The sequence below is a fragment of the Prionailurus bengalensis genome, chromosome B2, assembly GCF_016509475.1.
Source record: "Prionailurus bengalensis isolate Pbe53 chromosome B2, Fcat_Pben_1.1_paternal_pri, whole genome shotgun sequence".
NCBI classification, from domain to species: domain Eukaryota; kingdom Metazoa; phylum Chordata; class Mammalia; order Carnivora; family Felidae; genus Prionailurus; species Prionailurus bengalensis.
The window spans coordinates 121,886,191-121,909,131 of NC_057349.1; the positions used below are offsets into that span (position 1 = coordinate 121,886,191).

At 36.3% G+C, this 22,941-nt stretch overlaps 1 protein-coding gene across 4 annotated transcripts in view; it reads right to left on the reverse strand.

The window, feature by feature from the left end:
• HBS1L (HBS1 like translational GTPase) overlaps positions 1 to 22,941 on the reverse strand; it is an 87,211-nt gene that overhangs the window by 30,760 nt on the left and 33,510 nt on the right. For 2 of the 4 annotated variants that reach the window (XM_043593059.1, XM_043593063.1), the window contains 2 exons: positions 4,825 to 4,933; positions 448 to 707 (listed from right to left, as the gene is read on the reverse strand). In XM_043593059.1, the coding sequence (XP_043448994.1) occupies positions 448 to 707; positions 4,825 to 4,933 (369 nt within the window). Of the gene's footprint in view, positions 1 to 447; positions 708 to 4,824; positions 4,934 to 17,800; positions 17,807 to 18,634; positions 18,743 to 20,401; positions 20,411 to 22,941 lie in introns of those variants that run through there. The other 2 variants (XM_043593062.1, XM_043593061.1) reach the window with 2 other exon arrangements.

Sequence of the window (22,941 nt, forward strand, 5' to 3'; positions counted from 1 at the left end):
ATTAATACTAGGTACAATTTCCAGATGTTGTTCACATAGAGGCATTGCAAGAATATGTAATCCGATAGCTCATGTCAGTGTTGAGAGTAGTAAGTACCAATTTTTATCAAATGATAGTTAAAATAAATGGAGAAAAAAAAAAGAGCATCTCTTTAGAGAGGGGGGGACGTTTCTTTGACTTTTGGAAATTAAACTGTCAATAAGACATGCCACTTTCAAAATGTTCACAAAACGAACATGCCACAAGCAAGTCTAATGACCTCCTTGGTGATGTGGCGTTATGTCACCCGGGGTGACTAGCAAGCATTACGATGCAATGCCTCCCTGCTTATGTCCATTTACACCCATACAGAAACTCAGACTGGGAATGAGTCTGCACGCTGCCACCAGAAAGCTGCCGGGCCAAAGCAGAGGTGACCAACCATCCAGAGGAACAAAGGGCATTACCAATGACTACCAAGTTGAGGAGCTGCTTCCCTCCTTGCCGCTTCTCCAGTTCCGCTTTCACGTCTATTTGCTGCCTCAGCTTGCCGGACTTTTTCACTGGTGTTGGTGCTGAACTCTGCTCTTCTGATGTTTGAATGGTGTGGGATGGAAGAACTGATTTAGAAACAGTGTCAAGAACATCAGAAGGAGCAATGCCGGTTTCTTCACTAAGATGTCCTTTTTGAGGCGTGTGGAAACTATGACCATTTTCTTCAGTTACTCTACAGAAAGCAGAGACAGAAAAAAAGTATTTAAACCAACTCAACTAGCATCCTATAATGTCAGAAGGGCAGAGAAGCTGTCTGTTCTTATTTCTTACCTTTGGAGACCAAAAATGATCTCTGCTAAGTGGCCAATCAATGAAGGTGGAAATGATAAGTAGCTAGACCCAAAGCCCACAGACTTGGAAGGTCCCAGGAGAGAAAGAGTCTATCAAAAACTAAGGTAAGAAGAAAATATCCTGTAAAATAACTGAATTCAAGCCCATAGCCTTGGCCATATAATCCTATCAAAACAGATGACATAAAGGAGATATTTGGTAAAACTTGGCATCAAATGTATTCCTAGAGATAAAGTAGTATTAAAAAAAAAATTGGGTTTATCCCTAACTCATTCTTCCAACAGGACAGAGACCATCTGTTTCGCTCAAATACCATCCTTAAGGAGGTATTTCTGAATGTTTACGTTTTCTTAATATTTTCAGCAAAGAAGCTTTTAATTCATTAATTCAACAAGATACCTGATTTTCTAAAAACTACAACTCACAACTGGCATTGATGTTGAAAAGAAAAGATGCAGATAAGAAACTGATCTACTAATCCCAAAAGTTTACCATCTAGTGAGGGACTCAAATACATAAGGTAGAAACAAGGCCACCTAGCATAACTTATTTTCCCTTTGATAATGATGATACCCTCCCAAGTAAACACTGATCTTAGTTCATTAGCTCTTTGACCATTATCTACAGAAACTGTATCCACTGCTATCCCATGGGCATCTAGAAGCAACATGATCTAATCAACCAGACTACACTATACTTAACGTTCCTTTCAGTGACATAGATAAAAATTAGGACCAAGAACAAGTTAAATTGCAAGTTATTAAAAACGAAACCAACTCTATCCAATTCACTTTGGAACTGGCAAAGAATTATACACCGTAAGCAGTTTATGTGAGAATAGTAAATCTATTTTCTTCTTGCACGCTGTAACAAAAACGACTCGGGGCAATTTTATATGCTCAACGCTGACCTTTCATCCTAGGCCTCAGGAAAAGAGTCACACAGCTTTACTAAAACCTCGCATCCACTCCTACTTTCTCTTGCTTTTGAAATCTCTACTAACAATTCTGGTGTTCATTTGCTAACACTGCTTAGAAAGATTCGCTTCATCTTGAACCACAGCAAAAAAATTTAAGTCTGTGGAAAAGGTTCCAGTTCTTTGGAAGGATTCCAACAGGCTAAATTAAGTGAAATCTTAGACTATAATTTGCAAACATTTGAATGACCACAGCTTCTAAAACCAAAACATGACAACTGTGCATCACAATTTCTCGTTTCAAATCTCTGGTGTAGTTACAGAAGCTTTTCTTCAAAGGAAAGCTTACGTTAACTCCTGTATGGAGAAGAGATCCAAGCAGAATGGCTATGGCTGGCAGAGCTCAGTGGGCCCAGCACAGGAAGAGCTTCACAAAACATGGGTCTGACTTGAACATTTCCTTTACGATTCAGTAACAGAAAGGTTTGCTTTTCTCTTGGTTTCGCAAAAACATTCCCTTTCAAGTAAATCCTAGGTAAAATGCAAATCAGGTCACTGAATCGTACAGGGTTAGAAGGAAGTGACCAAAGTAAATAGAAAAGCATCCTAGGTAAGTCTGTGCTCAGGAAAACCGTCTGAAGGTTTATTATCACGAAGTAAAAGTCAGTATTTTTAAGACTTTGAAAAATCTCTAAGATGAGGCCTAAAAATGACCATTCTGGATGGCACCTGGGTGGCTCAGTGGGTTAAGCATCCAACTCTTGATCTTGGCTCAGGTCATGATCTCACAGTTGATGGGATTATGCCCTGCTGTTAGCGCAGAACCTGCTTGGAATTCTCTCTCTCCCTCTCTCTCTGCCTCTCCCCTGCTCATGTTTGCTCTCTCTCTCTCTCTCTCTCTCTCTCTCTCTCTTCCCCTCCTTCTCAAAAATAAATAAATAATTTTTTTTTTAAATGACCAATTTTGTAACTACTGACTGATGAAAGAAAGAGTAAGTTGGCTGAATGTTTTTTCAGGTGCTTTCTGATATAATTTTGTAAACTTATCTATTATTATCATATGATTATTCTGGGGTTTTTTTTCCCTAAACCATCTTTCCAAAAGTGGGAATATTTCTACATGAATCTAGAGGCTTTCTTTCTCGTTATTTAAATGAGACTAGGAAGCTAATAATTTAGATTTAAGAGTATTTGTCCTCTATGCAAGGTTCAAACCATTTATACTTAAATAAGCTTTGTCTAGAGAGGTATTTACCATCTTTAATATTAGTAAAGAAAAAGTTTGCTATCTCATTTCTTCTAAGCAATGCATTACCCTTTTTTACAAGCCGTCACTGGGAATCACACTGTGTAGATATTTATGCTGCTGAAATCTCGACTCAGAAGTGTTTTTTTATGTTTCTCTGTGCTTTCTCAAGATCAAATCAGAATAACAGCCTAAGTATTATCCCTAACAAGTCCTATATAAGTATTTGAACAAATATAGCTTGGTCCTTAAGCACTATTATGTATTTCTGAGTAACCTGATCTGTACCTACAGACCTTTCATGTTCTGATGATGTCTCTTATAGAGCTATATCAAAGTACTAACTCACAGGCTGTTTTTTCACCTTTACATATTTACATATTTCCAAGTCTGTTTTTAAAATAAAATGTATTTCCCCAAGGACTCTGATCAATGAATATTTAAACAACTATTCTATGAAAGAAATCCAATGATGAGCATTAATGGCCCTGCCCTCATGAAGTATATAGTCTGAAAGGCTTGCATCACACTTGTAAAGTAATACAAAGTTAGGTTGTCAATAATTATTTACTTGTATTTACTATTTTTCTCTTGATCATTTATTATCCATTATTTCCTCTAATTATTCCCATAGATAACTATGCATTTACTTCTAATGTGAATTGGGGCTTATTTACATGTTGCTTTCTAAGACTTCCAAAACATTCTGCATTAAGATTATAAAATCCTTAGAATAAGAATTGTATATTCTGGGTTTTTTTTTCCCTCTCTCAATGAAAATAATCCCATAATGTGATTAAATGGTTCCCAAGACATAAGGATAAAAAAGAAATTTATGATTTCAACAACCCAACCCCAATGCAGAGAGAAAAAACATACATTTAGGTTTTGGTAACTAAATCAGGATTCAAAATTATTTTAAGTGACTGAAGTTACCCAAATTAAAATGTAACTTTTTCATTCATCCAATGTCCTAGATATGGAGTTCTTTCCTGCACTGAATTAGAGTAAGTTCATCAATTTAAGATTCTTCACAACTAAGACTCATGAAATTTCCATTAATTTAGATAGAATAATGTTGTAAGGGAAAAAAATTGAGGCTGCTTAGTTTATATTTCTTGAAATTTAAAAAAATCCTCTATTCTTTGTTTACATTTGATAACAGCGAATCTTACCTATCTAAATGGCAGACAAAACATATACAATTTATAAGTAATAGATTTAAGAAAATTTTAAAGAGGCTCTATTAAAGTTAATGTTTTTAAACTGTGCTATTAAGTCTCAAGCAACCAACTTCCCTTCTCTACAAAAACTCCTGGGAGAATCCTAAAGACAGTGATAAATGAGTGCTACTAATATAGGATTTATCATTTCTCACCAGATTTGAAATTCTAGGTATGTTTCATTTCATATTTTATGCCCTTGTTCTAGTGGCCCACTTTTTAGTCAACCTGAACATCTAAAAGAGTTTAAATATCATAGTCAGAAAAACTTTTTAAATGATTCCATGACATTTAATTCCCAAACACTGCTTACCTACGCCATCTAGTGGCAGAAGGATTCCTTATCTCACAATGTTAGATTTCACAAAACATGCTTTTTTATGTTAAGTAGCTAAAAATCGTTTAGTTTACATAAGGACCCTGACAACGAGATAGACTAAGTAATATACATAATTTAGAATCAATCCCTTTTCTTTGTACCATGCCATTCTGAGAACGCACGATACTTCAATGTTAATAACACATCATGCAAAATTAAAATAGTTCTCTTACAGTCAAATACAAGACAGTACCAATTTCAAATAAAAAGGTGGGGGAGGGTTAAAAACCTTACCCAGGCACTTCAAATCCCATAGTTTGCTTCTTTCCGGACACGGTCATTTTAGCAACTTTTGGCACAATTTCAGATTCACTGTGAGATGACTGGGAATCTACTGATTTTCCTAATTAGAGAATAAATACACAAGGCTAATCAATTAAAGCTGATTTCTAGAAATATTTGTTACACATTACATATTATATGAATATATCATATGGTAATTAAGTTTTATGTAATTTATATCTTTAAACATATTCTTTTCTCTAAAAAAATTTAGTGGAACATTGAAATGTTGAAATTCTTTTGTCACCCTACATTCTGGGAAATCCCCTACTACTGGGACTATGCTATGCTTAACCTCTACCAAATCTCTTCCTAATTTTGAAGTGACTCTTAAGTTTCAGTATTAAGAGGTCACAAGGTGGTTTCTGCACTGAGCCTTGCTCTGACAGAACACCTAGACCCTAGATCCCTCTCTCCTACCACGCCCTTTCACACTACTAAAATTGTCTGGTCAGTTAGCAGATGGCTAAGCTATTTTTAATCCCATGGTACCTATAAACTGATGAGCAAGTTAAGAGTCTGCTGGATTGTGCTGGACCCTGCATATATTTTACTTGGGCACAATATTAGGCTTAGTAAGATATTTGATCTCTGTCAAGAATATTGGGGAAGATGTCAATAGAGAAACAGTGAAGAACAAAATTAATTATGAGTTAGATCAAAGTAAGGCTTTCATGCATTTGATCCTTTAAAAAATATACAGGTATTTCATAGAATTCTCTACAATGTATCTTTATAATTTTTAGTAGTATTACCACTAGGATTGGGTCCACTTAAAACTGCAAAATTGCACATGCTTCACTGGTAAATATACATACATAAATTACTTTTAAAATTAGAAATAAATTAATGTACAGAATGCATATAAAACGTTTGTTATTTGCCTACTAGATGCCAAGCACTGTGCTGGAAATATGATGGTGAACAAAAGTTGATGTAATCATTGGGCTGAAAGGGCTCACATCTAGTGGAGAAGGTATACTAACTGAACAAAAATAAAACTGTTATTAGTGTTATAAGCATCCATGGTGTCATAAGATATGGTGATAGGGCACACAAATTAGAGGGCCTCCACAGGAAAGTTAAGAGTTGAGCAGTGATGTAAAAATGAGTAGGAATGACCTACCCAGAAGGAAGAGCACTGCAAACAGAGAGAGTAGCTGGTACAGTGACTGCATTGTGGGAGGCAGCACAGTACCTCAGAGGAAGTAAAAGCACAAGGTTAAAGGAACAGAGTTAAATGGAGCTGAAGTAGGCGCAGCGGCCAGGCCATGCAGAGCCTTTAGGCCATGCCAAACATCCTAACAGAACTGGAAGCCACCAAAATGATGTGAGCAGGTAGGGAGAAGAGGAAAGAGACAGGGGAGAAGATAAGAAGTCAAGCTCAAGGAGAGGTCTCCTCTGGAGCATCTATCTGTGATTCATTAGCACAGAATTAGCTGAAGGCACAGACGTAAGTGAGATCACAAAACGAGAGAACCGGGGGGTGGGAAAAGAAGCGGTACTAGGGCAGAGCCTTGCAAGAAACCCAGCCTTTGGTCACAAGATAGAGGATGCTGAGCCTGCAAAAGGGTGACAGGGAAGAGACAGGGAGGGGAGGTGGCCGAGGAAGCCAAGGGAAGTTTGACAGATCTGGCATCACCAGAGTCTGAGGACTGAAGATGTGAAGATGTTCACTAGTCCTCTAGACATGATCTCTTTGGATAAAGGTCATTGGTAGAACTAGCAAGAGCCATTTGAGACAAGGGACAGGAGAAGCCAGGATGGGTTTAAAAAAAAAAAAAAATGAAGCTAAAAAACAGAGGCGGCAATACCTGTCCACAATCTATTCGTAATTCCAAAACCAAAAGCTCTGAAAAAATAAGGTTTTGTTTTGTTTTAATTTGGAAGCAAAACTTGACCCGGGACACCTGGGCGGCTCAGTCATTAAAGTGTCTGACTCTCAATTTCAGCTCAGGGCATGATCTCACGGTTCCTGAGTTGGAGCCCCATGTCGGGTTCCGCACTGACAGTGCAGTCTGCTTGGGATTCCCTCTCTCCCTCTCTCTGCTCCTCCTCCCACGCTCTTCTCTCTCTCTAGAAATAAATATACTTTAAAAAAAACAAAAACAAAACCTGACCTGGACTAACATGAAACTATTTATAGTCCTTACTTATCCCACTTAAAGTGTAAAGCCATGCATGTCCAGGTCAGAAACAACAAGGTGATGATTACAGGGCGCTGCCCCACATCCCACTGAGATTATCACAACCTTAGGTAGTACGTACATGTCGATGCTTTTCTAAATCCAAAAAAATCTCATTTCTGAGTCAAATCTTGTCTGAAGGGCTTTAGATGAGAATATATGCAAATGACTCTTTAAAAAGTTTGGCTGGAAAGGGAGGGTTATGGTAGAATGGTAGCAAAAGGGTCAGCTGACAGAAAAAAGTGAGATGGACTGGCTGACAATATTAGGAAAAGCAAGAACCACATTTAGATATTTTAGAATTTCTGAGAAGGCAGAAAGGGACGGGATATGAAGCACAGGCAGAATCCAAACTAAGATAGGTAAAAGGCTCTTTTCACTGTAACAGGAGGCAGATACGTATGTTGAGCTGGAAGATGTAAATCCCTAATGGTTAGATTCTATTCTCTCCATAACAAAGCAGCCAGCGACCTAGTGAGACTGAGACTGAACGAGGAAAGTAAAAAAACTGGCGAAGCAAAGAGTCTTCAATAATCATTGCATTAAGGGAATTGTTGGACAGTACTGAAGACCCACTTAAGATTTGTGATAATAACACCTGAAACTAATGTAACATTATAGGTCAACTGTACTCAAATAAAAACTTTTCAAAAAAAATTTCGTGAGGGGGCTGCCTGGGTGGCTCAGTTAGTTGAGCATCCAACTTTGGCTCAGGTCATGATCTCACAGCTCATGAGTTCAAGCCCCGTGTCATGCTCTGTGCCGACAGCTAAGAGCCCAGAGCTTGCTTTGAATTCTGTGTCTCCATTTCTCTGGCCCTCCCCCACTTGTGCTCTCTCTCCCTCTCAAAAACAGATAAACATCAAAAAAAATTTTTTTTAAGAATATTAAAAATAAATAAATAAATACATAAAAAGATTTATGAGGAATGCCTGGATGGCTCTGTCAGTTTAGTTTCTGACTCTTGATCTCAGCTTAGGTCACGACATCAGGGTCGTGAGTTTAAGCCCCGCAATGGGCTCCGCACTGGGCATGAAGTCTACTTTAAAAATAATAAACAAACAAATAAACAAATAAATAAATATCTGCGATAATATGTTTATAGAGGAATCAATTTGCCTTTCTTTGTGACTTTTTCTAGCGATGCTCAGCCATGTATGAACAGACACAGAGAAGACATTAAGTGCTTCATTCGATGTTAACTTTCTATCCAACAGGTGCGAAGAGAAAAAGCAGAGAACCAAGGAAGTTAAAGGTATTGGCAAAAGGAGGGGGGGGAGTTATTGAAATTATAAATCACGAATTCTAAGTGGGATTAAAGAAATAAAATGTAGAAGGAAGACTACCGATACACTGGGAATAAAGGAGAGAGGCCCAAAGGTCAAGAAAAGGTCATGATTTGAGAGGCACAGCTAGGTGGCTGTGGTCAGAATAAGGACTGTGAATATGTGATTCTGGAGGAGGTGGATTATAGTGAATTGCTGATGAGGTGAAAGTTACTGGAAATCGAGTGGCCCATGAACTCAAAGTCCAGGTGTGGTATTTGTTGGTGTTTTTCCACATGGATGCCCAGGTAAGCTACGATCATCGGAAGCTGAGGGTGAAGAAAACTGTAAACCAACTGCCAGTGAATAAGGAAAAGCAGCCATGAGGTTGCTCACTAAGGACTAACAAACAGGTGGCTTAGGCAAAAGACAGGAATTTCAAAGGAGCAGAGACATAAGGAAAAAAAAAAAAAAAAGGATGAAAGAATAACGGTGTTGGAAAAGGCAGCAAAGAGAACAAAGCTGACATTCCAGACCCCGAGGTTTGAGAGACTATAAGTGGAGTAAAGCCAAGGAGTGGAAAAACCACTAGGAAAACAGATTGAGGATTACAGAGGCATTTGACTTTCATGGGGGGGTGGGGGGGAAATAGTTCCAGATTATAGCAAAGTAGAGAGGAGTGAGAGATGAGAGAGGGATAAGAAAGGAGGAAACTGAGAGCACTGATACTGATGATGATGATGATGGCGGTGGTGGGGTGTGTGTAGGTTGGAAGGTGACCCTAAGACATGGAAAAGAGGCATGGTGAATTTTGGCCTCTGTCAAATGAATAGGGGAAAGACCCATAAAGCACAGAAATGTCTCAATCCGGGCTATACAGGACTAATTCCCACTTCCCATTACAATTCATTTTAATAACTTCCAACTGGTTTGCATGTAAACGTTGACCCCACTTACACATTTAATACACTGAAAAACTGTAATTTTGACTTTTTTTTTAAGTAGGTGGGTCATAAAATGGCATAGAAAGTCTTAAGCACAAAAATCACAACATGTGATCCTATAATATTTCTGCAGATGCAATTTCTGGTGATTCTTATCTATCAGACATCAAGCCCAAGATGTAGTATTTGAACAATTCAGTCATTTAAGTGAAAGTCTTTTTTTTTTTTCTAACAGGAAAATGAGTCCAGTATTATAGATTTGATTATCACTCATTAAAGCAGTAGTTCTGAAATCTTTTTATTTAGGTCACATACCTTTTGAAAAAACTCATGAAAACAATGGGACACGCTTGACAGAAAAAAAGCACCATACACACAAAATTTTGCATGCTATTTCAAGAGGTTTAATAATTCCAACTCTAGAACCTTCCCCTTGAGAGATAAACTTGACTCAGGCTATTTTGGAAATATGTTAATTTCAATTTGATGTTATCCACAGTCAAAGAAAAAAGATACATTCAGCAAATTTTCCACTGAGCTGTTGTCAACAGCAATGTGATACACTTCCACTTATCCAACCACATTACAAAATTCCCCTCATAATCAGATGGCAGACAAAACCTGCTAATAGGTCAGAAGTGAATGAATAACTAAAATAACCAGTTGTGGATCACTAAGAGACATGAGTATTCAAAGGAGTATTCAAATCCATCACAGAAAAGTGTAAAATGTTTACTGTGTTCTCCCATCCTCCCTAACCAACTAGAAATTCGTTCACTGTATAACAACCTCAAAAAACAGCATTAAATTTTCATAAAGTCCAAAAAAACGTCAGTATGGAATGAATTTTCTATTCCATAGAAAAAAAGAAGCTTGGACTCTGGTTCCTGCTCTGCAACTATTCAGCTATTACCTACCTTCCAGCTTACGAAGCTCCCTAAATCTCGCTAGCTCGTTTCCTCATCTACAGACCTTCCTCCATTTACCACGGGGCTATGTCCTGATAAACCAGCCTAAGCTGAAAAGATCATAAGCTGAAAATGTATTTAATACACCTAACCTACACAACGTCACAGCTTAGCCTAGCCTACCTTAAATGTGCTCGGAACATTTATAGTAGCCTACAGTTGGGGAAAAAAAATCACCTAACACAAAGCCTACGTTTTAGTCAAGTATTGAGGATTTCATGTAACTTACTGAATACTTTAATGAAAGTAAAAACAGACTATATGGGTACAGAATGGTTGTAAGCATACTGGCTGCCGACCCCTCGATCAGGTTACTCATTGGAAGTTTCAGCTCACTGCCACCATCTAGCATCATGAGACAGGATCACACCACATTACATCCCCGGGGAAAGATCAAAATTCAACATACCGTTTCTACCAAATGCGTATCACTTCCGCACTATTGTAAAATCGAAAAATCTAAGTAGATCCATTGTAAGTGAGGAACCATCTGTACACAATGAAATAAATTAAATAATTTCTAGTTCTGTATATGTCTATGACTCCTAAACCACTAACACGATCTTTAAATCAAATAGCCCACTAGGAAGTAAAAGTAAAATGTGCCATTCTAGAGGAAAAGGATGTCCTCTCTCAAGTCATGTAAAATCCAGCGACCAAATCATGGTTACCAAAAAAATATGCATTCCGAAGATTCACATATTAGTGACCAGTGTTCAGTCTCTAGTAGGGTGGAGTAGAATCGATCATCATTTTGATTTTTCATTCGGATAGAAATGACAGCTATCCAGTTGACCGAGTCTAACCTGCTTGTTTTACAGACCAGAAAAAGAGACAAGAAGTTGAGTGACCTCACGTCAAGTGGCAGGACCAACACTTAATCATCTTACCCTACCTGTCCAATTCACCTTTCTCATACTCCCAGCTGGCTCTCAAGCAAAGCCTCCTTTTTCCCTGCAGTTACTCCTTGATGGGCTGCTTCCTCCAGGGCTCCACTGTTTCCTTTCTTGGCTAAGACCTAAATAGCAGTGTCTAAATTTTCTCTTAAGTACGAAATTATCCAGGCCTTGTCTTGAAGATCTTTTTCAACACGTATGCCTTTGTAAAGGATACACAGCTCAGCTTCCCTAGTACCACCCAAATGTCATTCTCTTGCTGAATTTAATGACAACCTAAGCGTGCATATCCATCCACATGATTCACCCATCTCTGATTCATTTCTTTGGTCTCAAAGCATCTTCAATATTAGACAACTAGCTCTTGGAGCATAGAAACTGCCGTATACATATGTTCACATACTCGACAGCACATGACACAGTGCTCTGCCCACAAGCACTCAATAGAGTTTAGTGATTAACCCCTAAAGGTTTACGTTTTGAAAACATGAGATGATCTCTTGTTTTTGCAAGTTTTCCTCCACCTTTTCTTTGGACAATAACCTCAATTTACTCTCTACCTACTACTTGCACTTAATACCAGCCACCCAATGTTTCTGCTTTTCTAGACAGCCACTTTGGCCTTGCTATGGGCACCTCAGTATGCTCTCCTGGCAGGTGCTTTATAAGCTCTTCTGGCTTTATAACCACCATGTAGAGTAGGTATAATTATACCTACTTTAAGAAAACTGAGGTCCAAATTTGTTGATTTTCCAAAGGCTACACAACCTTGGCCTGTGACATAACTAAATTAAAAAAAAAAAAAAGATATGAATCACATGGTAGCTATTCTCAGAGAGTTTAGATACTATAAACTGAGAGATAATTATAAAAGTGGTAGAGATGTTATAGAAACAAGAAGAAAATTTGAAGTATGCATCTATTTAGAAAAAAATTAAATGAAATGAGATCTGACATGACTCTGAAAAAGAAATAAAAATAACATGAGAAAAAACATATTTAAAGGTCAACCAGGCACAAATTCTGAAAAAAACTGGGCCTAGTCATAGACAGACAGTAACACAAAAGTGTACCCTACTTTTAGCTTGAGCCCAGTTTTTTTTTGTTGTCATTGTCGTTTTATTAAGTTGCTTAAGTGTCATGCAAGTAAGTTTCAAGAGTACATAACAACAACAAAAAGAATGATCTGGCAGTAAAAATCCAGAGACTATTTTGGGGAGAAACAAGCCACATTGATGCTGAAGTTCATTTGGAAGAGTAGAAGTGAGAATGACCAATAAAATTTTTAAATTAATAATAATAATAGGGGAACCAAACTAGGCGATATCAAGAACTCCTATTAAGTTGGAGTAAACTAAAATGAGAATAGACTGATGAATTAGAATAGAGCATCTGCAAATGAACCAACAGGATGTATTTGTATTTGTTATACATAAGAGTTGGAAAGAAAAAAAGAGTAAGAATTGAGTAACGAAAAAATATATAAGAATACACATACAGTTATAGATAGAAATTCAGTATATACAAAGTGATGCTTCAAATCACCAGGAAAAGCATGGGGTATTCAATATTGTATTGGGAATACTGGCCATTTGAGAGGAAGGTTCTATCCTATGTCTATGGTGTATCACATAAGTATATCATGTATAAATTCCTTATTGATCAAGGAAATGAACATAAAGGAGAAACATATAAAAATATATTTACAATCTTCAAGTGAGGAAGTCTGACAAATTTTATATAAAATTTTTAAATTTCTCCCTGATTAAAGATACCACAAGCGAACATCAAGTATCTGGGGAAATATATATATGGGGTTAATCTGTATAATAAAAAGAGCTCCTACAGGGGCACCTGGGTGGCTAAGCCTCTGACTCTCAATTTCGGCTCAGGTCATGATCTCATGATTTCGTGCATTCAAGCCCTATATTGAGCTCTGTGCTGACGATGCAGAGCCTGCTTGGAATTCTCTCTCTCCCGCTCTCTCTGCCCCTCCCCCGCTCATGCTGTCTCTTTCAAAATAATAAACAAAAAAATTTTAAAAGAGCTCCTACAAACCACTTAAGAGAAAACAACTCAGAAAGAAAAAGTGAGAGATTAAAAACAACAACAACAACAACCCAAGTCAAATTACACAAGTCAAAGAAAGGTGTGGCAGAGCACAGGGGAGACGTGAATGGGAGGGGGATATAGGGGAAGGAGGACTAAAAAGGGAGATGGGGGAAGACGAGGGACAGAGGGGGAGAGCCAGCAGACAAATAGGTAGGAGTACTTCTTTTTTATTAGCAGCTAGTGTTGCCAAGCTAAAGGGGAAAGAGTGCTATCTGACATTGTTGGCAAGAGCACAGCCTGGTTCAACTTTTGGTGGGGAGGAATGCGATAAAATGAAAATGCTACGATAAAATGAAAATGCTACGTAAGTTATACTTCTGGGAATGTGTTCTACAGAAATATTAACATTACTGTGCAACAGTATACAAACAAGATTCTTTACTGTGGTGCTGCCTATAGGGAAAAAAAAAAAAATTGTGGGTGGACATCAATAAGGGAATGGTAGCAAATCATGATGCATCTAAACAATGGAATAGTTCATGTCAGATATAAAAGTAGTAAACCTACGTGCATGGAAAGGAAACCATTACACATTAAGTGGAAAAAGAAAGCACTGTAATATTATATAGTAAAGGTGCTGTATCACTATATTAATGGCATTAAAAAGTCCACAGGAATGGAAGTGAACTTTTAAAAGTGATTACATCTAGAGTGTGCTATCAAGAAAAAAAATAACTTTCAAAATTCATATACTTCTATGCTATATTATTTTTATAATTAAACATGTTTAAGTGAAAAGCATACATATTAAAACAAGCACTTTAAAACACTAAAAACTCCCCTCTACTTTATTCTTGAGATGCTCTTGATATTTCTTATAAGGTCATAAAGCAAAATCCTACTACCTGACAGTAACACTTAGAATCATCTTACCACAACCCAAACTCTTCCCATCAATGATCTTGAATACCACATACTACTGAAAACATCCACTGAAAAGTTCATGCTTGCAAGTTCATCCAATCAGTCATTCAATGGCAACTTTATATTCTGCATGCTCTATGAAGCTGAAAGTAATGCTCTAAAGAGTTTTGGTTTTTGGATTACGCAACCCCCTTATTTAAACTCTGAAGCTCCTTGACAGCAAGGGCTGCCATGTGCTGGATTTCTCTATTTTTGCAACCTAAATATTTGATACGTTGTACATCATTGATACATGATTGCTCAATTGAACAAAATAATTTCATGATAGCTCTTTCAATGCTCTAATAATAAGGGTGAAAACTAAAAGGGAACTATAAATGTGAACTTCTTTGAACAAGGTCATGGCAAAATCTATCCCTCCCGCCTCATATTCTCTAGAGCACGATTTCTCAACCTTGGTACTACTGATATTTTGAGCAGGATATTTCTCTGTTGTAGGGAGCTGGACTCCCCATCACAGGATGTTTAGCAGCATCCCCAACTGTCTACAGACACAGCCAAGTGTCCTTGTGGCCCCAAATCACCTCCAGTTGAGGACTGCTCTACAGTTATTAGAAAAAGCACTAAATACATATTATATACCCTATAATCACTACCTCAAATGTATAGATCATCTCCTAACTCATCCTCTTGCCCACAAAATGATCAATTGCCTTTTCTTGTCCAAACATAAAAAATCCCAAAGTCACTGTTTTCTGATTCCCCTTTTTCTCAAAACTTCTATATCCAATTAATACTAACTGTATTTACTATTCCTCATAAACATTCCTCAAATTTGTCCTTTTCTTTCCTTTCCCATCTACTTAGGTCAAGCCCATAGAACCCCATGCCTGATTTACCTTTCAAGACTCATCTCTTCCCTACCATTCCCATAAATGAACTGGCATTCTCTGGCATACACATTCTTGTTTTCTCACATCTGTGGCCATGGCCCATGCTATTTCCATGTTCATGAAAATGCCATTATTTTCATGCAAATTATTAATATAAGGAAGCCAAGTCTTCTTGATAATGCATGAATCACAGAGGTCAACTTCAGCACCATATACTATGATCAAAGACTCTTAGATTCATTCTACAAAGATTTACTGAGAGCCTGTGAGGTATAAACACTGGTCCTCCCCACCCCCCCACCCCCCGTGTAACTGGCAACAGAATAAAGAACCTAGAGATATACTTGCACACTTTCATGAACCCCCCCATAATCACTCCATGTCAAAATCCTCCAGTTCACCAGAGTTTGGTAAAGTAGGTAAGACCTGGACTCTCCTTCAACATAGCCTTGGTGGAATCCAGGCTCTGCTACTAACTATGTGACTTCAAGTGAATTATTTAACTTCTGTGCCTAGGTTCTTCATCTATAAAATAACAATAAGAGAACCTACCTAACAGGGATGTTAGGAGATTTAAATAAGTCAATACATGTAAAGCACTTAGAGCAACACCTGACATATATTAAATACTCAGTGCTCCACAGTAATGACAGAAAGCGGCACAGTCTGTGAGTCTCTGAGATCACCAAAATACCAACTTCCTTTTCCTCGTTTGACACCAGGGAATCCACAGTTACAAATTACTCTCTGGCAATCACATATTAATTCACGATGGGGAGAAGAAAAATGCCAACTGTGTACACTGTACTAAGCACTGGGATAAACAGATCAAATAATAAGACATAATTCCTATCAAAAAACAGAAGTCTACTAGAGATAACACACATACTACAATGTGAACTATCATAACACAGACAGGCATCAGAAAGGTACTGACCCACCCACACTGAAAGAATTGGGCAAGGTTTCCTTTAAAATATTTCTAATGAATCTTGGAGGACAAAATAAGGATAAGGGGATTGGGAAATAAGACACAATGCCTGAAACAATACAACCGCCAGTAGATTGGCATGGCTGGGACACAAGCAAAGGGGGTAAGTAGGTTAGACATAAGAATAGAAAAGCAGGCAATGGATTTAGGGCCATGTACAACATTAAGACATTTAACTTGATTTTGAAATATAAGAAGAACCACTAACAGAATCAAAGCATTGGAGTAAAATATCAGAGCTTTTAAAACTTACTCTGACCACAGCATGGAAAATAGACTGAAGGCGAGACTGGAGAAAAGAGCAGTTAGAAGACTGCTGTCCTAACACGTGTAAGAAATTCTACGGACTGACCTAAGATATGAACGATAGAGACAGAGAAAGGGATATCCAAGCTATTACAGGGTAAAATTAGGAATCCATAATACCTAGATGTACGTAGACAGGTGAGAGAAGTAAAAGTTCCCAGACTTTCCAGCAAAGAAGAATGAGCAGATGGTTAAGTCATTACCAAATAGAAAACACATTCCAGAGAATTAAGAGAAATCTGCTAGTCAGGGTCTTGCTTCTTTGTATGGGTCCTTTCACCAAATGCACAATTACAGCAGTACATAGACGAGGACTGCCACCATTTTTTTTTTTTTTTTTTTTACCACCGTTTAGATACAATCTTGGGTCTGTAGAGTTTTGCAAGTTAAATTATAACATGTTCTTAGCACTGGGGACACAAAGATGAATAATAGTCTCTGTTTTCAGACACAGACATAAAGACAGACAAGACTGAAAGAAAATACAGGCAAGGAAATTAAGAGAATTTTGCAGGAGACAGTGCTATGACTACCGATGAGCAAGAACCACAGCACAGGGAATAAGAGGAAACAGGCAGGAGAGGAAAATACACTCTCACATCATGAAGATGAATTAAATGTTACAGAGGCAGAAAACAGAGATCTTAATCCCTAGGACTCTAAATTAGATATGAATATAGAACATATTGGGTCTGAGATTCTTTCAAGGCAAAGAGAAATTGGATAGAAATCTGGATAATCATGTTTGCAGAGGAAAAGAAAGGACAGCATCATTAAAACACATGAACTTAAGACCTGGGAATGGATGAGGTAGCTTACCGAAAATGAAGGCTGAGACGGCAGGCAATGGAGGAACTCAGATTAATAAAGAGACAGGCAGAAAATAAGCATTCACATTCCTTGTAGAGTTCTCACAAGGAATTTAGAGTCATGGAATCATGCAATTTTGTGGGCTGTATTTTTAGAAGTCACTTGGTCCAGTCCTTCATTTTACAGATGAAAATTTCAAGCAGATTTCTAAAGATCACATGCTTAATTAATGGGAACTTTGCTTCTTTTGTCCAGGCTGCTTCCAAGGCACACTCCCCTTTCCACTCTGTTTCCGGCTGCACCTCCTCCAGACTTCATGGGGTTGATTTCCTCAAGATTACTGAACCAGGTTTACTTTGAAGTTAAATGTATATGAAAACTGCTCAATCAAGTGTCTCTATAAAATGTTAATGCTTTGTCAAGATCATGATTTTGTGATTTTAGTGAGGCTAATCATTAGTACCTATTTGGATACTTCTGGTCACAGTTAAAGTTAAAATCAATAATTATGATTTCTTTTAATATTTGCATTTCAAAATCTCCAAAGAATCTATTTGGTCAGAGCCTAGTAGTTACATCAGTCTCTGCTTACCAAAGAAGTTTCTGTTTGACACAATTTTAATTTCCAATGGGAAATTGGATGGGTAGGCTAAGTTCCCCTAATAACAAACACATAAATACTAACTCCTTAACCTTCTGCTCATGCTGATTTTAGGAGGGGAAAGTGACATTTAGACTCTAAGGCATGCATCATAGCATTAGGCTATCAATTTTAGGTCATAAATGATACTCCCAAATTCTTAACAATGATAACTCCAGACCAAAATGATATGACTTGGAAGTCAAAAACCTTTATTGTATATTCTCATAAAACATATATTGTTTCCTGACTATAATGTAAAATTTCAATATAAAGTATGTGCCTTACCTCTCCATCCAAACTACAAGCTCCAGAAGGGTATTTTTTGTTTTCCAAAACATCCAGTCCAGTGCCTGGTACACACTAGGCACTCAAATATTTTAAAAGATTATATAATTTTATATATGGAAAAAAGCCAGTGATTCTCAGCTTGGGAGAAGAGGTAGATGAAAAAAACAAGGCCATCTCTGCCTCTCTTCCTTTGAAAATCCTTGTCAGTGGAAGATACTGATGCTGACAAAGTATTATTATCTTTCAGATGTCCTGAGACAGAAAAATAACTCAAAATAACATATCTGATATAGGGGCACCTGGGTGGCTCAGTCGGTTAAGCGTCCGACTTCAGCTCAAGTCATGATCTCAGGGTTCATGAGTTTGAACCCTGCGTCGGGCTCTGTGCTGACAGCTCGAAGCCTGGAGCCTGCTTCGGATTCTGTGTCTCCCTCTCTCTCTGCTCTCCTTCTCTATCAAAAATAAATAAACATTAAAAAAAATTTTTTTAATGACGTATCTGGTATAAAAATATTTTTATAAATGAAAGAGTGAAGTTCATCTAAGTTAAACAATTTGACCACCCAGATTAACATCCCTTGCAAATTATAACCTACCTCTCTTGTTGACTGGTTTCAGGTTCATAACTAAAAAGATGTTTGAAGATCTGCCTCAAGTCAGGAAATTAGTTCAGATGACCTTTTAAGGTTCCTGCCCTCATAATCCTATTTTTAAAAATAACCAGTTAGCCTATTCAGTGAGAATCTCTTCCCCACATATATACCATTAATTTCTAAATAACATCAACTACACAATATTTTTTAACATGTTAATACTATCATCCACATCAAATAGGGTACTAGTTAGTGAAAACTGTTATGCAGGAAATAATACTCCTAAATCCAGTTAAAAATAACTAAGGTGTACTTGGTTTTGCCTATATAAAATTCATAACTAAACATGAGAAATATTACAAGGGGGATGTTCAAAAATATGGGTTTGTTTACTTAATGGCATTAAGTAATTTCAAATTTGAATAATACCTATAAAGATGTAAAAACACTAATATAGAACACTAGTTTTGTTTTAAATTAAAATGCTTTTCACCATCTTTAATCTAGGTTTTTAAAGTATTCTCTGAAACAAACTGGGGTGTAAAAATTGATTCTACATTTAAAACTGTGTGTACAGACAAGTATAAAATATAAAGAAGAAAAATATAGGATACAAAATTGTATGTATAATAATTGTATTAAAAAATCTTGAGATAAAGAATAAATATGCATAGCAAAAAGTTGAAAAAAATATGGCAAAAAACAAAACTGTTGTCTTTGGGTAAGATAATCATTAATGATTTTCCCCTTCTACATCAAGAATATTACTACTTTGATACTGAAGATAATAGGTTAATAGGTGATTTTAAAGAAAAGGAGAAAATATTTATAAGGTTAAAATAAAAACCTTCAAACTAAATTTACAACAGACTCTTAATGTAAGAAAAATTTACAATTTAAAGTAATTTGGATCAAAACACCTTAAGTTTAAGAAACGTTTAAGGTTATTTAGAAAGAAAGGGGGGGTAGAGGGGAGTTCCAGGTAAGTATACTTTTTGCCATCAATCATCACTGTTCGTAAAAATGTTTCAAAATATGCCCAGTACATATAGGTATTCACACACAAAAATAAGATTTTCATAATTTCACAGAAACCAGTGTTAAATTTTCAATGAAAAACAACTACTTCAAATATGAAACCATTTCAGTGAATCTGACTACATCTTTAAATTCTAGTTACCAGATGTACATTCAAAAAGTACATCAGCTAGGTTACAGAGAATAAACCACTTCCTTCAATATTACAGCTGCACTGACTGTGATTTATTCAGTATGAATTATTTTTTCACTTTAAAACATACTTTATATAGCATAATTTGCCTCATCAAATCCACCATGCACCACCACTTGCTATGACACAGAAGAAAAAAGTTTTCATTGGAATCAGATTTCAATTTTTATAAACATTACTGAGCCAGAAATCTTTAAAAACTGAAAAACTTCAGATGAACAGATTTCAACCTGTATATTACATTATATACCTTCAAGCAGTATCCACAAAATTTATAATCTAATGTATGTAATGAATTTAAATTATGGTATTATAACTTATTCTATAGAAATTAAACATTCTTGCTATTTCAAGAGTTAAGGAACAATTACTAATTACTAACATTACTAATAATGTTCCTTAAGAAAAATCCATTTACATTTTGTTAATATTGCTGGGATAAAAATTTCATTAGACCAGAAATGGAACAAAACCTTCTTACTTTATAGAATAAAATTATATATATCAAACCCTTCAAAAACTACATTGGTGTCCCTTACCATTCTTCCCTAGATTTCTGTTTCATTTATTCTAAACCCTCCCTGAAGAAATCTCGTCTATATTCCTACCCTTGGGATTATCCACCCTTGGAAACATCCTAACAAATTTTGTTAATACTTCATGTCTTGTTTAGGCATGAATGCGTATTTGAGAAACACCTCCTCAACAACGCAGGATAACCTAAATTTAATGAGTTCCTACTATGTGCCATGAAATGCCATAATGGCTTAACATATTCGTTAAAATATTCATTTAACATTATAGGTACCCTAAAAAATAAGAACTATTATTATCTTAATTTTGTGAATAAGGAATTTGTGACACACAATGTTGAGTAATTTGCTAAAGGCACACAGCTAACAGGTGGTTCAACTGGAATATAAATCCAAGCAATCTACACAAGTAACTGTGCTCTTCTCCAAATTACTGTGGGCACTAGCAGTGAGAATCTACTTCTAATCATAAAATCAGAGAAATGCTAAACATTTGGATAGAGAAAAGGCATAGAGGAAAAGGCTCACAGCATGCACATGAGCTGAAGTAAGAAAAAAAGTTTACAAGAACCTTGTTGAAAACTTCAAGAAGGAATTCCAACTTTAAAAGAGATAAATAAAAATTAAACTGTATTAATAATTCAAAAGGCATTAAGTTTCATTAAGATTCTCATTATCTAGCTGTCATTTACACTTTTATTTTAGTGACTGCAAAATACACACATATGCACACAGACACAGGCCTACATAGGTCAACCTAATCCATATTTCCATCTAGTCCCCAATTTCCTTCCTTAATTCTATCTTTGGGATCTTCAAGAACATGGCCTTAAAGACAGGAAGAGGCTACTGCATTGAATAATCCTAAAAAATAAATAAATAAAATTAAGTTTTAAAAGGACATACAAAATGTCATATACTATCTGCACATATCATCTTGAATTCACATGTGGGACCAAGAGTCATTCCTAAATGATTTAAAAAGACCTGGTAATATTGAACACTATCCATATCCAGAAATAACTCCCTAATAACAAATGTAATGAACTTTAAAGCAATCAGTAAAAGGAAGAAAATAAGGGAAACCAACACGGTTTTAAGAGACTACTATAGCATAAAAGCTGGGTTAAGTAAATCAGAATACACTTTGAAGTAGATAGCATTATGGCCATTTTAAAGAAGAAAAGAAGTCTCAAATCCAGTCACTTTAGCAAGGCCATGCAGGTAACAAATGACAGAGCTAGTTTGCAAAACACTGATCTAATTTGAGAGCTACCACCCCTCTGATCCCACACACTACTGATACATACTGATATGATACATACAAGCCCATGCGTTGAAATTTTTTAAGAAAGTAAAGTTTTACCCTTCTTTACACACTAAAGTAAATTTTAGAAGAATTAAAAGTCAGACATTAAAAAAGCCAGACATTAAAAAAGTCAAACATAAAAAATTCATATAATTCTCTCAAAAGAAAATTTAGAATATGTATAACCTAGAGGTTGAGTTGTTTTGTTTTGTTTTTTACTCCAAGACTCGAACCCAGTAAATTAAAGACAGTTAGAGTGAAAGTTTTTAAATTTTTCTATAGAAAAAGAGATCATAAAGAAAAAGACTAGGCAAGCTATTTACAATGTGTAGAACTAAAAAAATTCTCTCTTAAACACTGGCCTTAGCAACATATTTATAGATATGACTCCTCAGACAAGGTAAACAAAAACAAACTATTGGGACTACACCAAAGTAATAGTGAAGGAAACCATCAACAAAAAGCAATCTACTGAGTGGGAGAAGGTATTTACAAACTATATATCCGATAAGGAGTTAATGTCCAAAATATATGAAGAACCCATAACACCAAAAAAAAAAAAAAAAATCTGATTAGAAACACAGAGGACCTGATCGACATTTTCCCAAAGAATACATGCAAATTGCCAACAGACACATGTAAAGATGCTCAACATCACTGATCATCAGGGAAATGCAAATCAAAACCACAATGAGGCATCACTTCACACCTGTCAAAAGGGCTAATATCACAAAGACAAGATATAACGAGTTGGTGAGGATGTGGAGAAAAGGGAACCCTTGTGCACAGTATTTGGGAATGGAAACTGGTGCAACCACTGTGGAAAACAGTATGGAGGCTCCTCAAAAAATTAAAAATAGAAATACCACATGAGACAGTAATTCCACTACCAGGTATTTACTCAAAGAAAACAAAAACATCAACTTGAAAAGATTTATGCAAAATGATGCTTACTGCGCCATTATTTACAACAGCCAAGACATGGAAACAACCCAAGTATCCATCAACAGATGAATGGATAAAGAAGATGTGACATACACACAAATATACACACACACAAACAGAATAATACTCAACCATAATAAAAGAATGAAATCTTGCTATTTGCAACAATATGGATAGACCTAGAGAATGTTATGCTAAGTGAACGAAGTAGGAGAAAAGACATGTCTTCACTTACGTGTGGAATCTAAAAAACAAATGAACAAACAAAAAAGACTCTTAAATACAAAGGCTG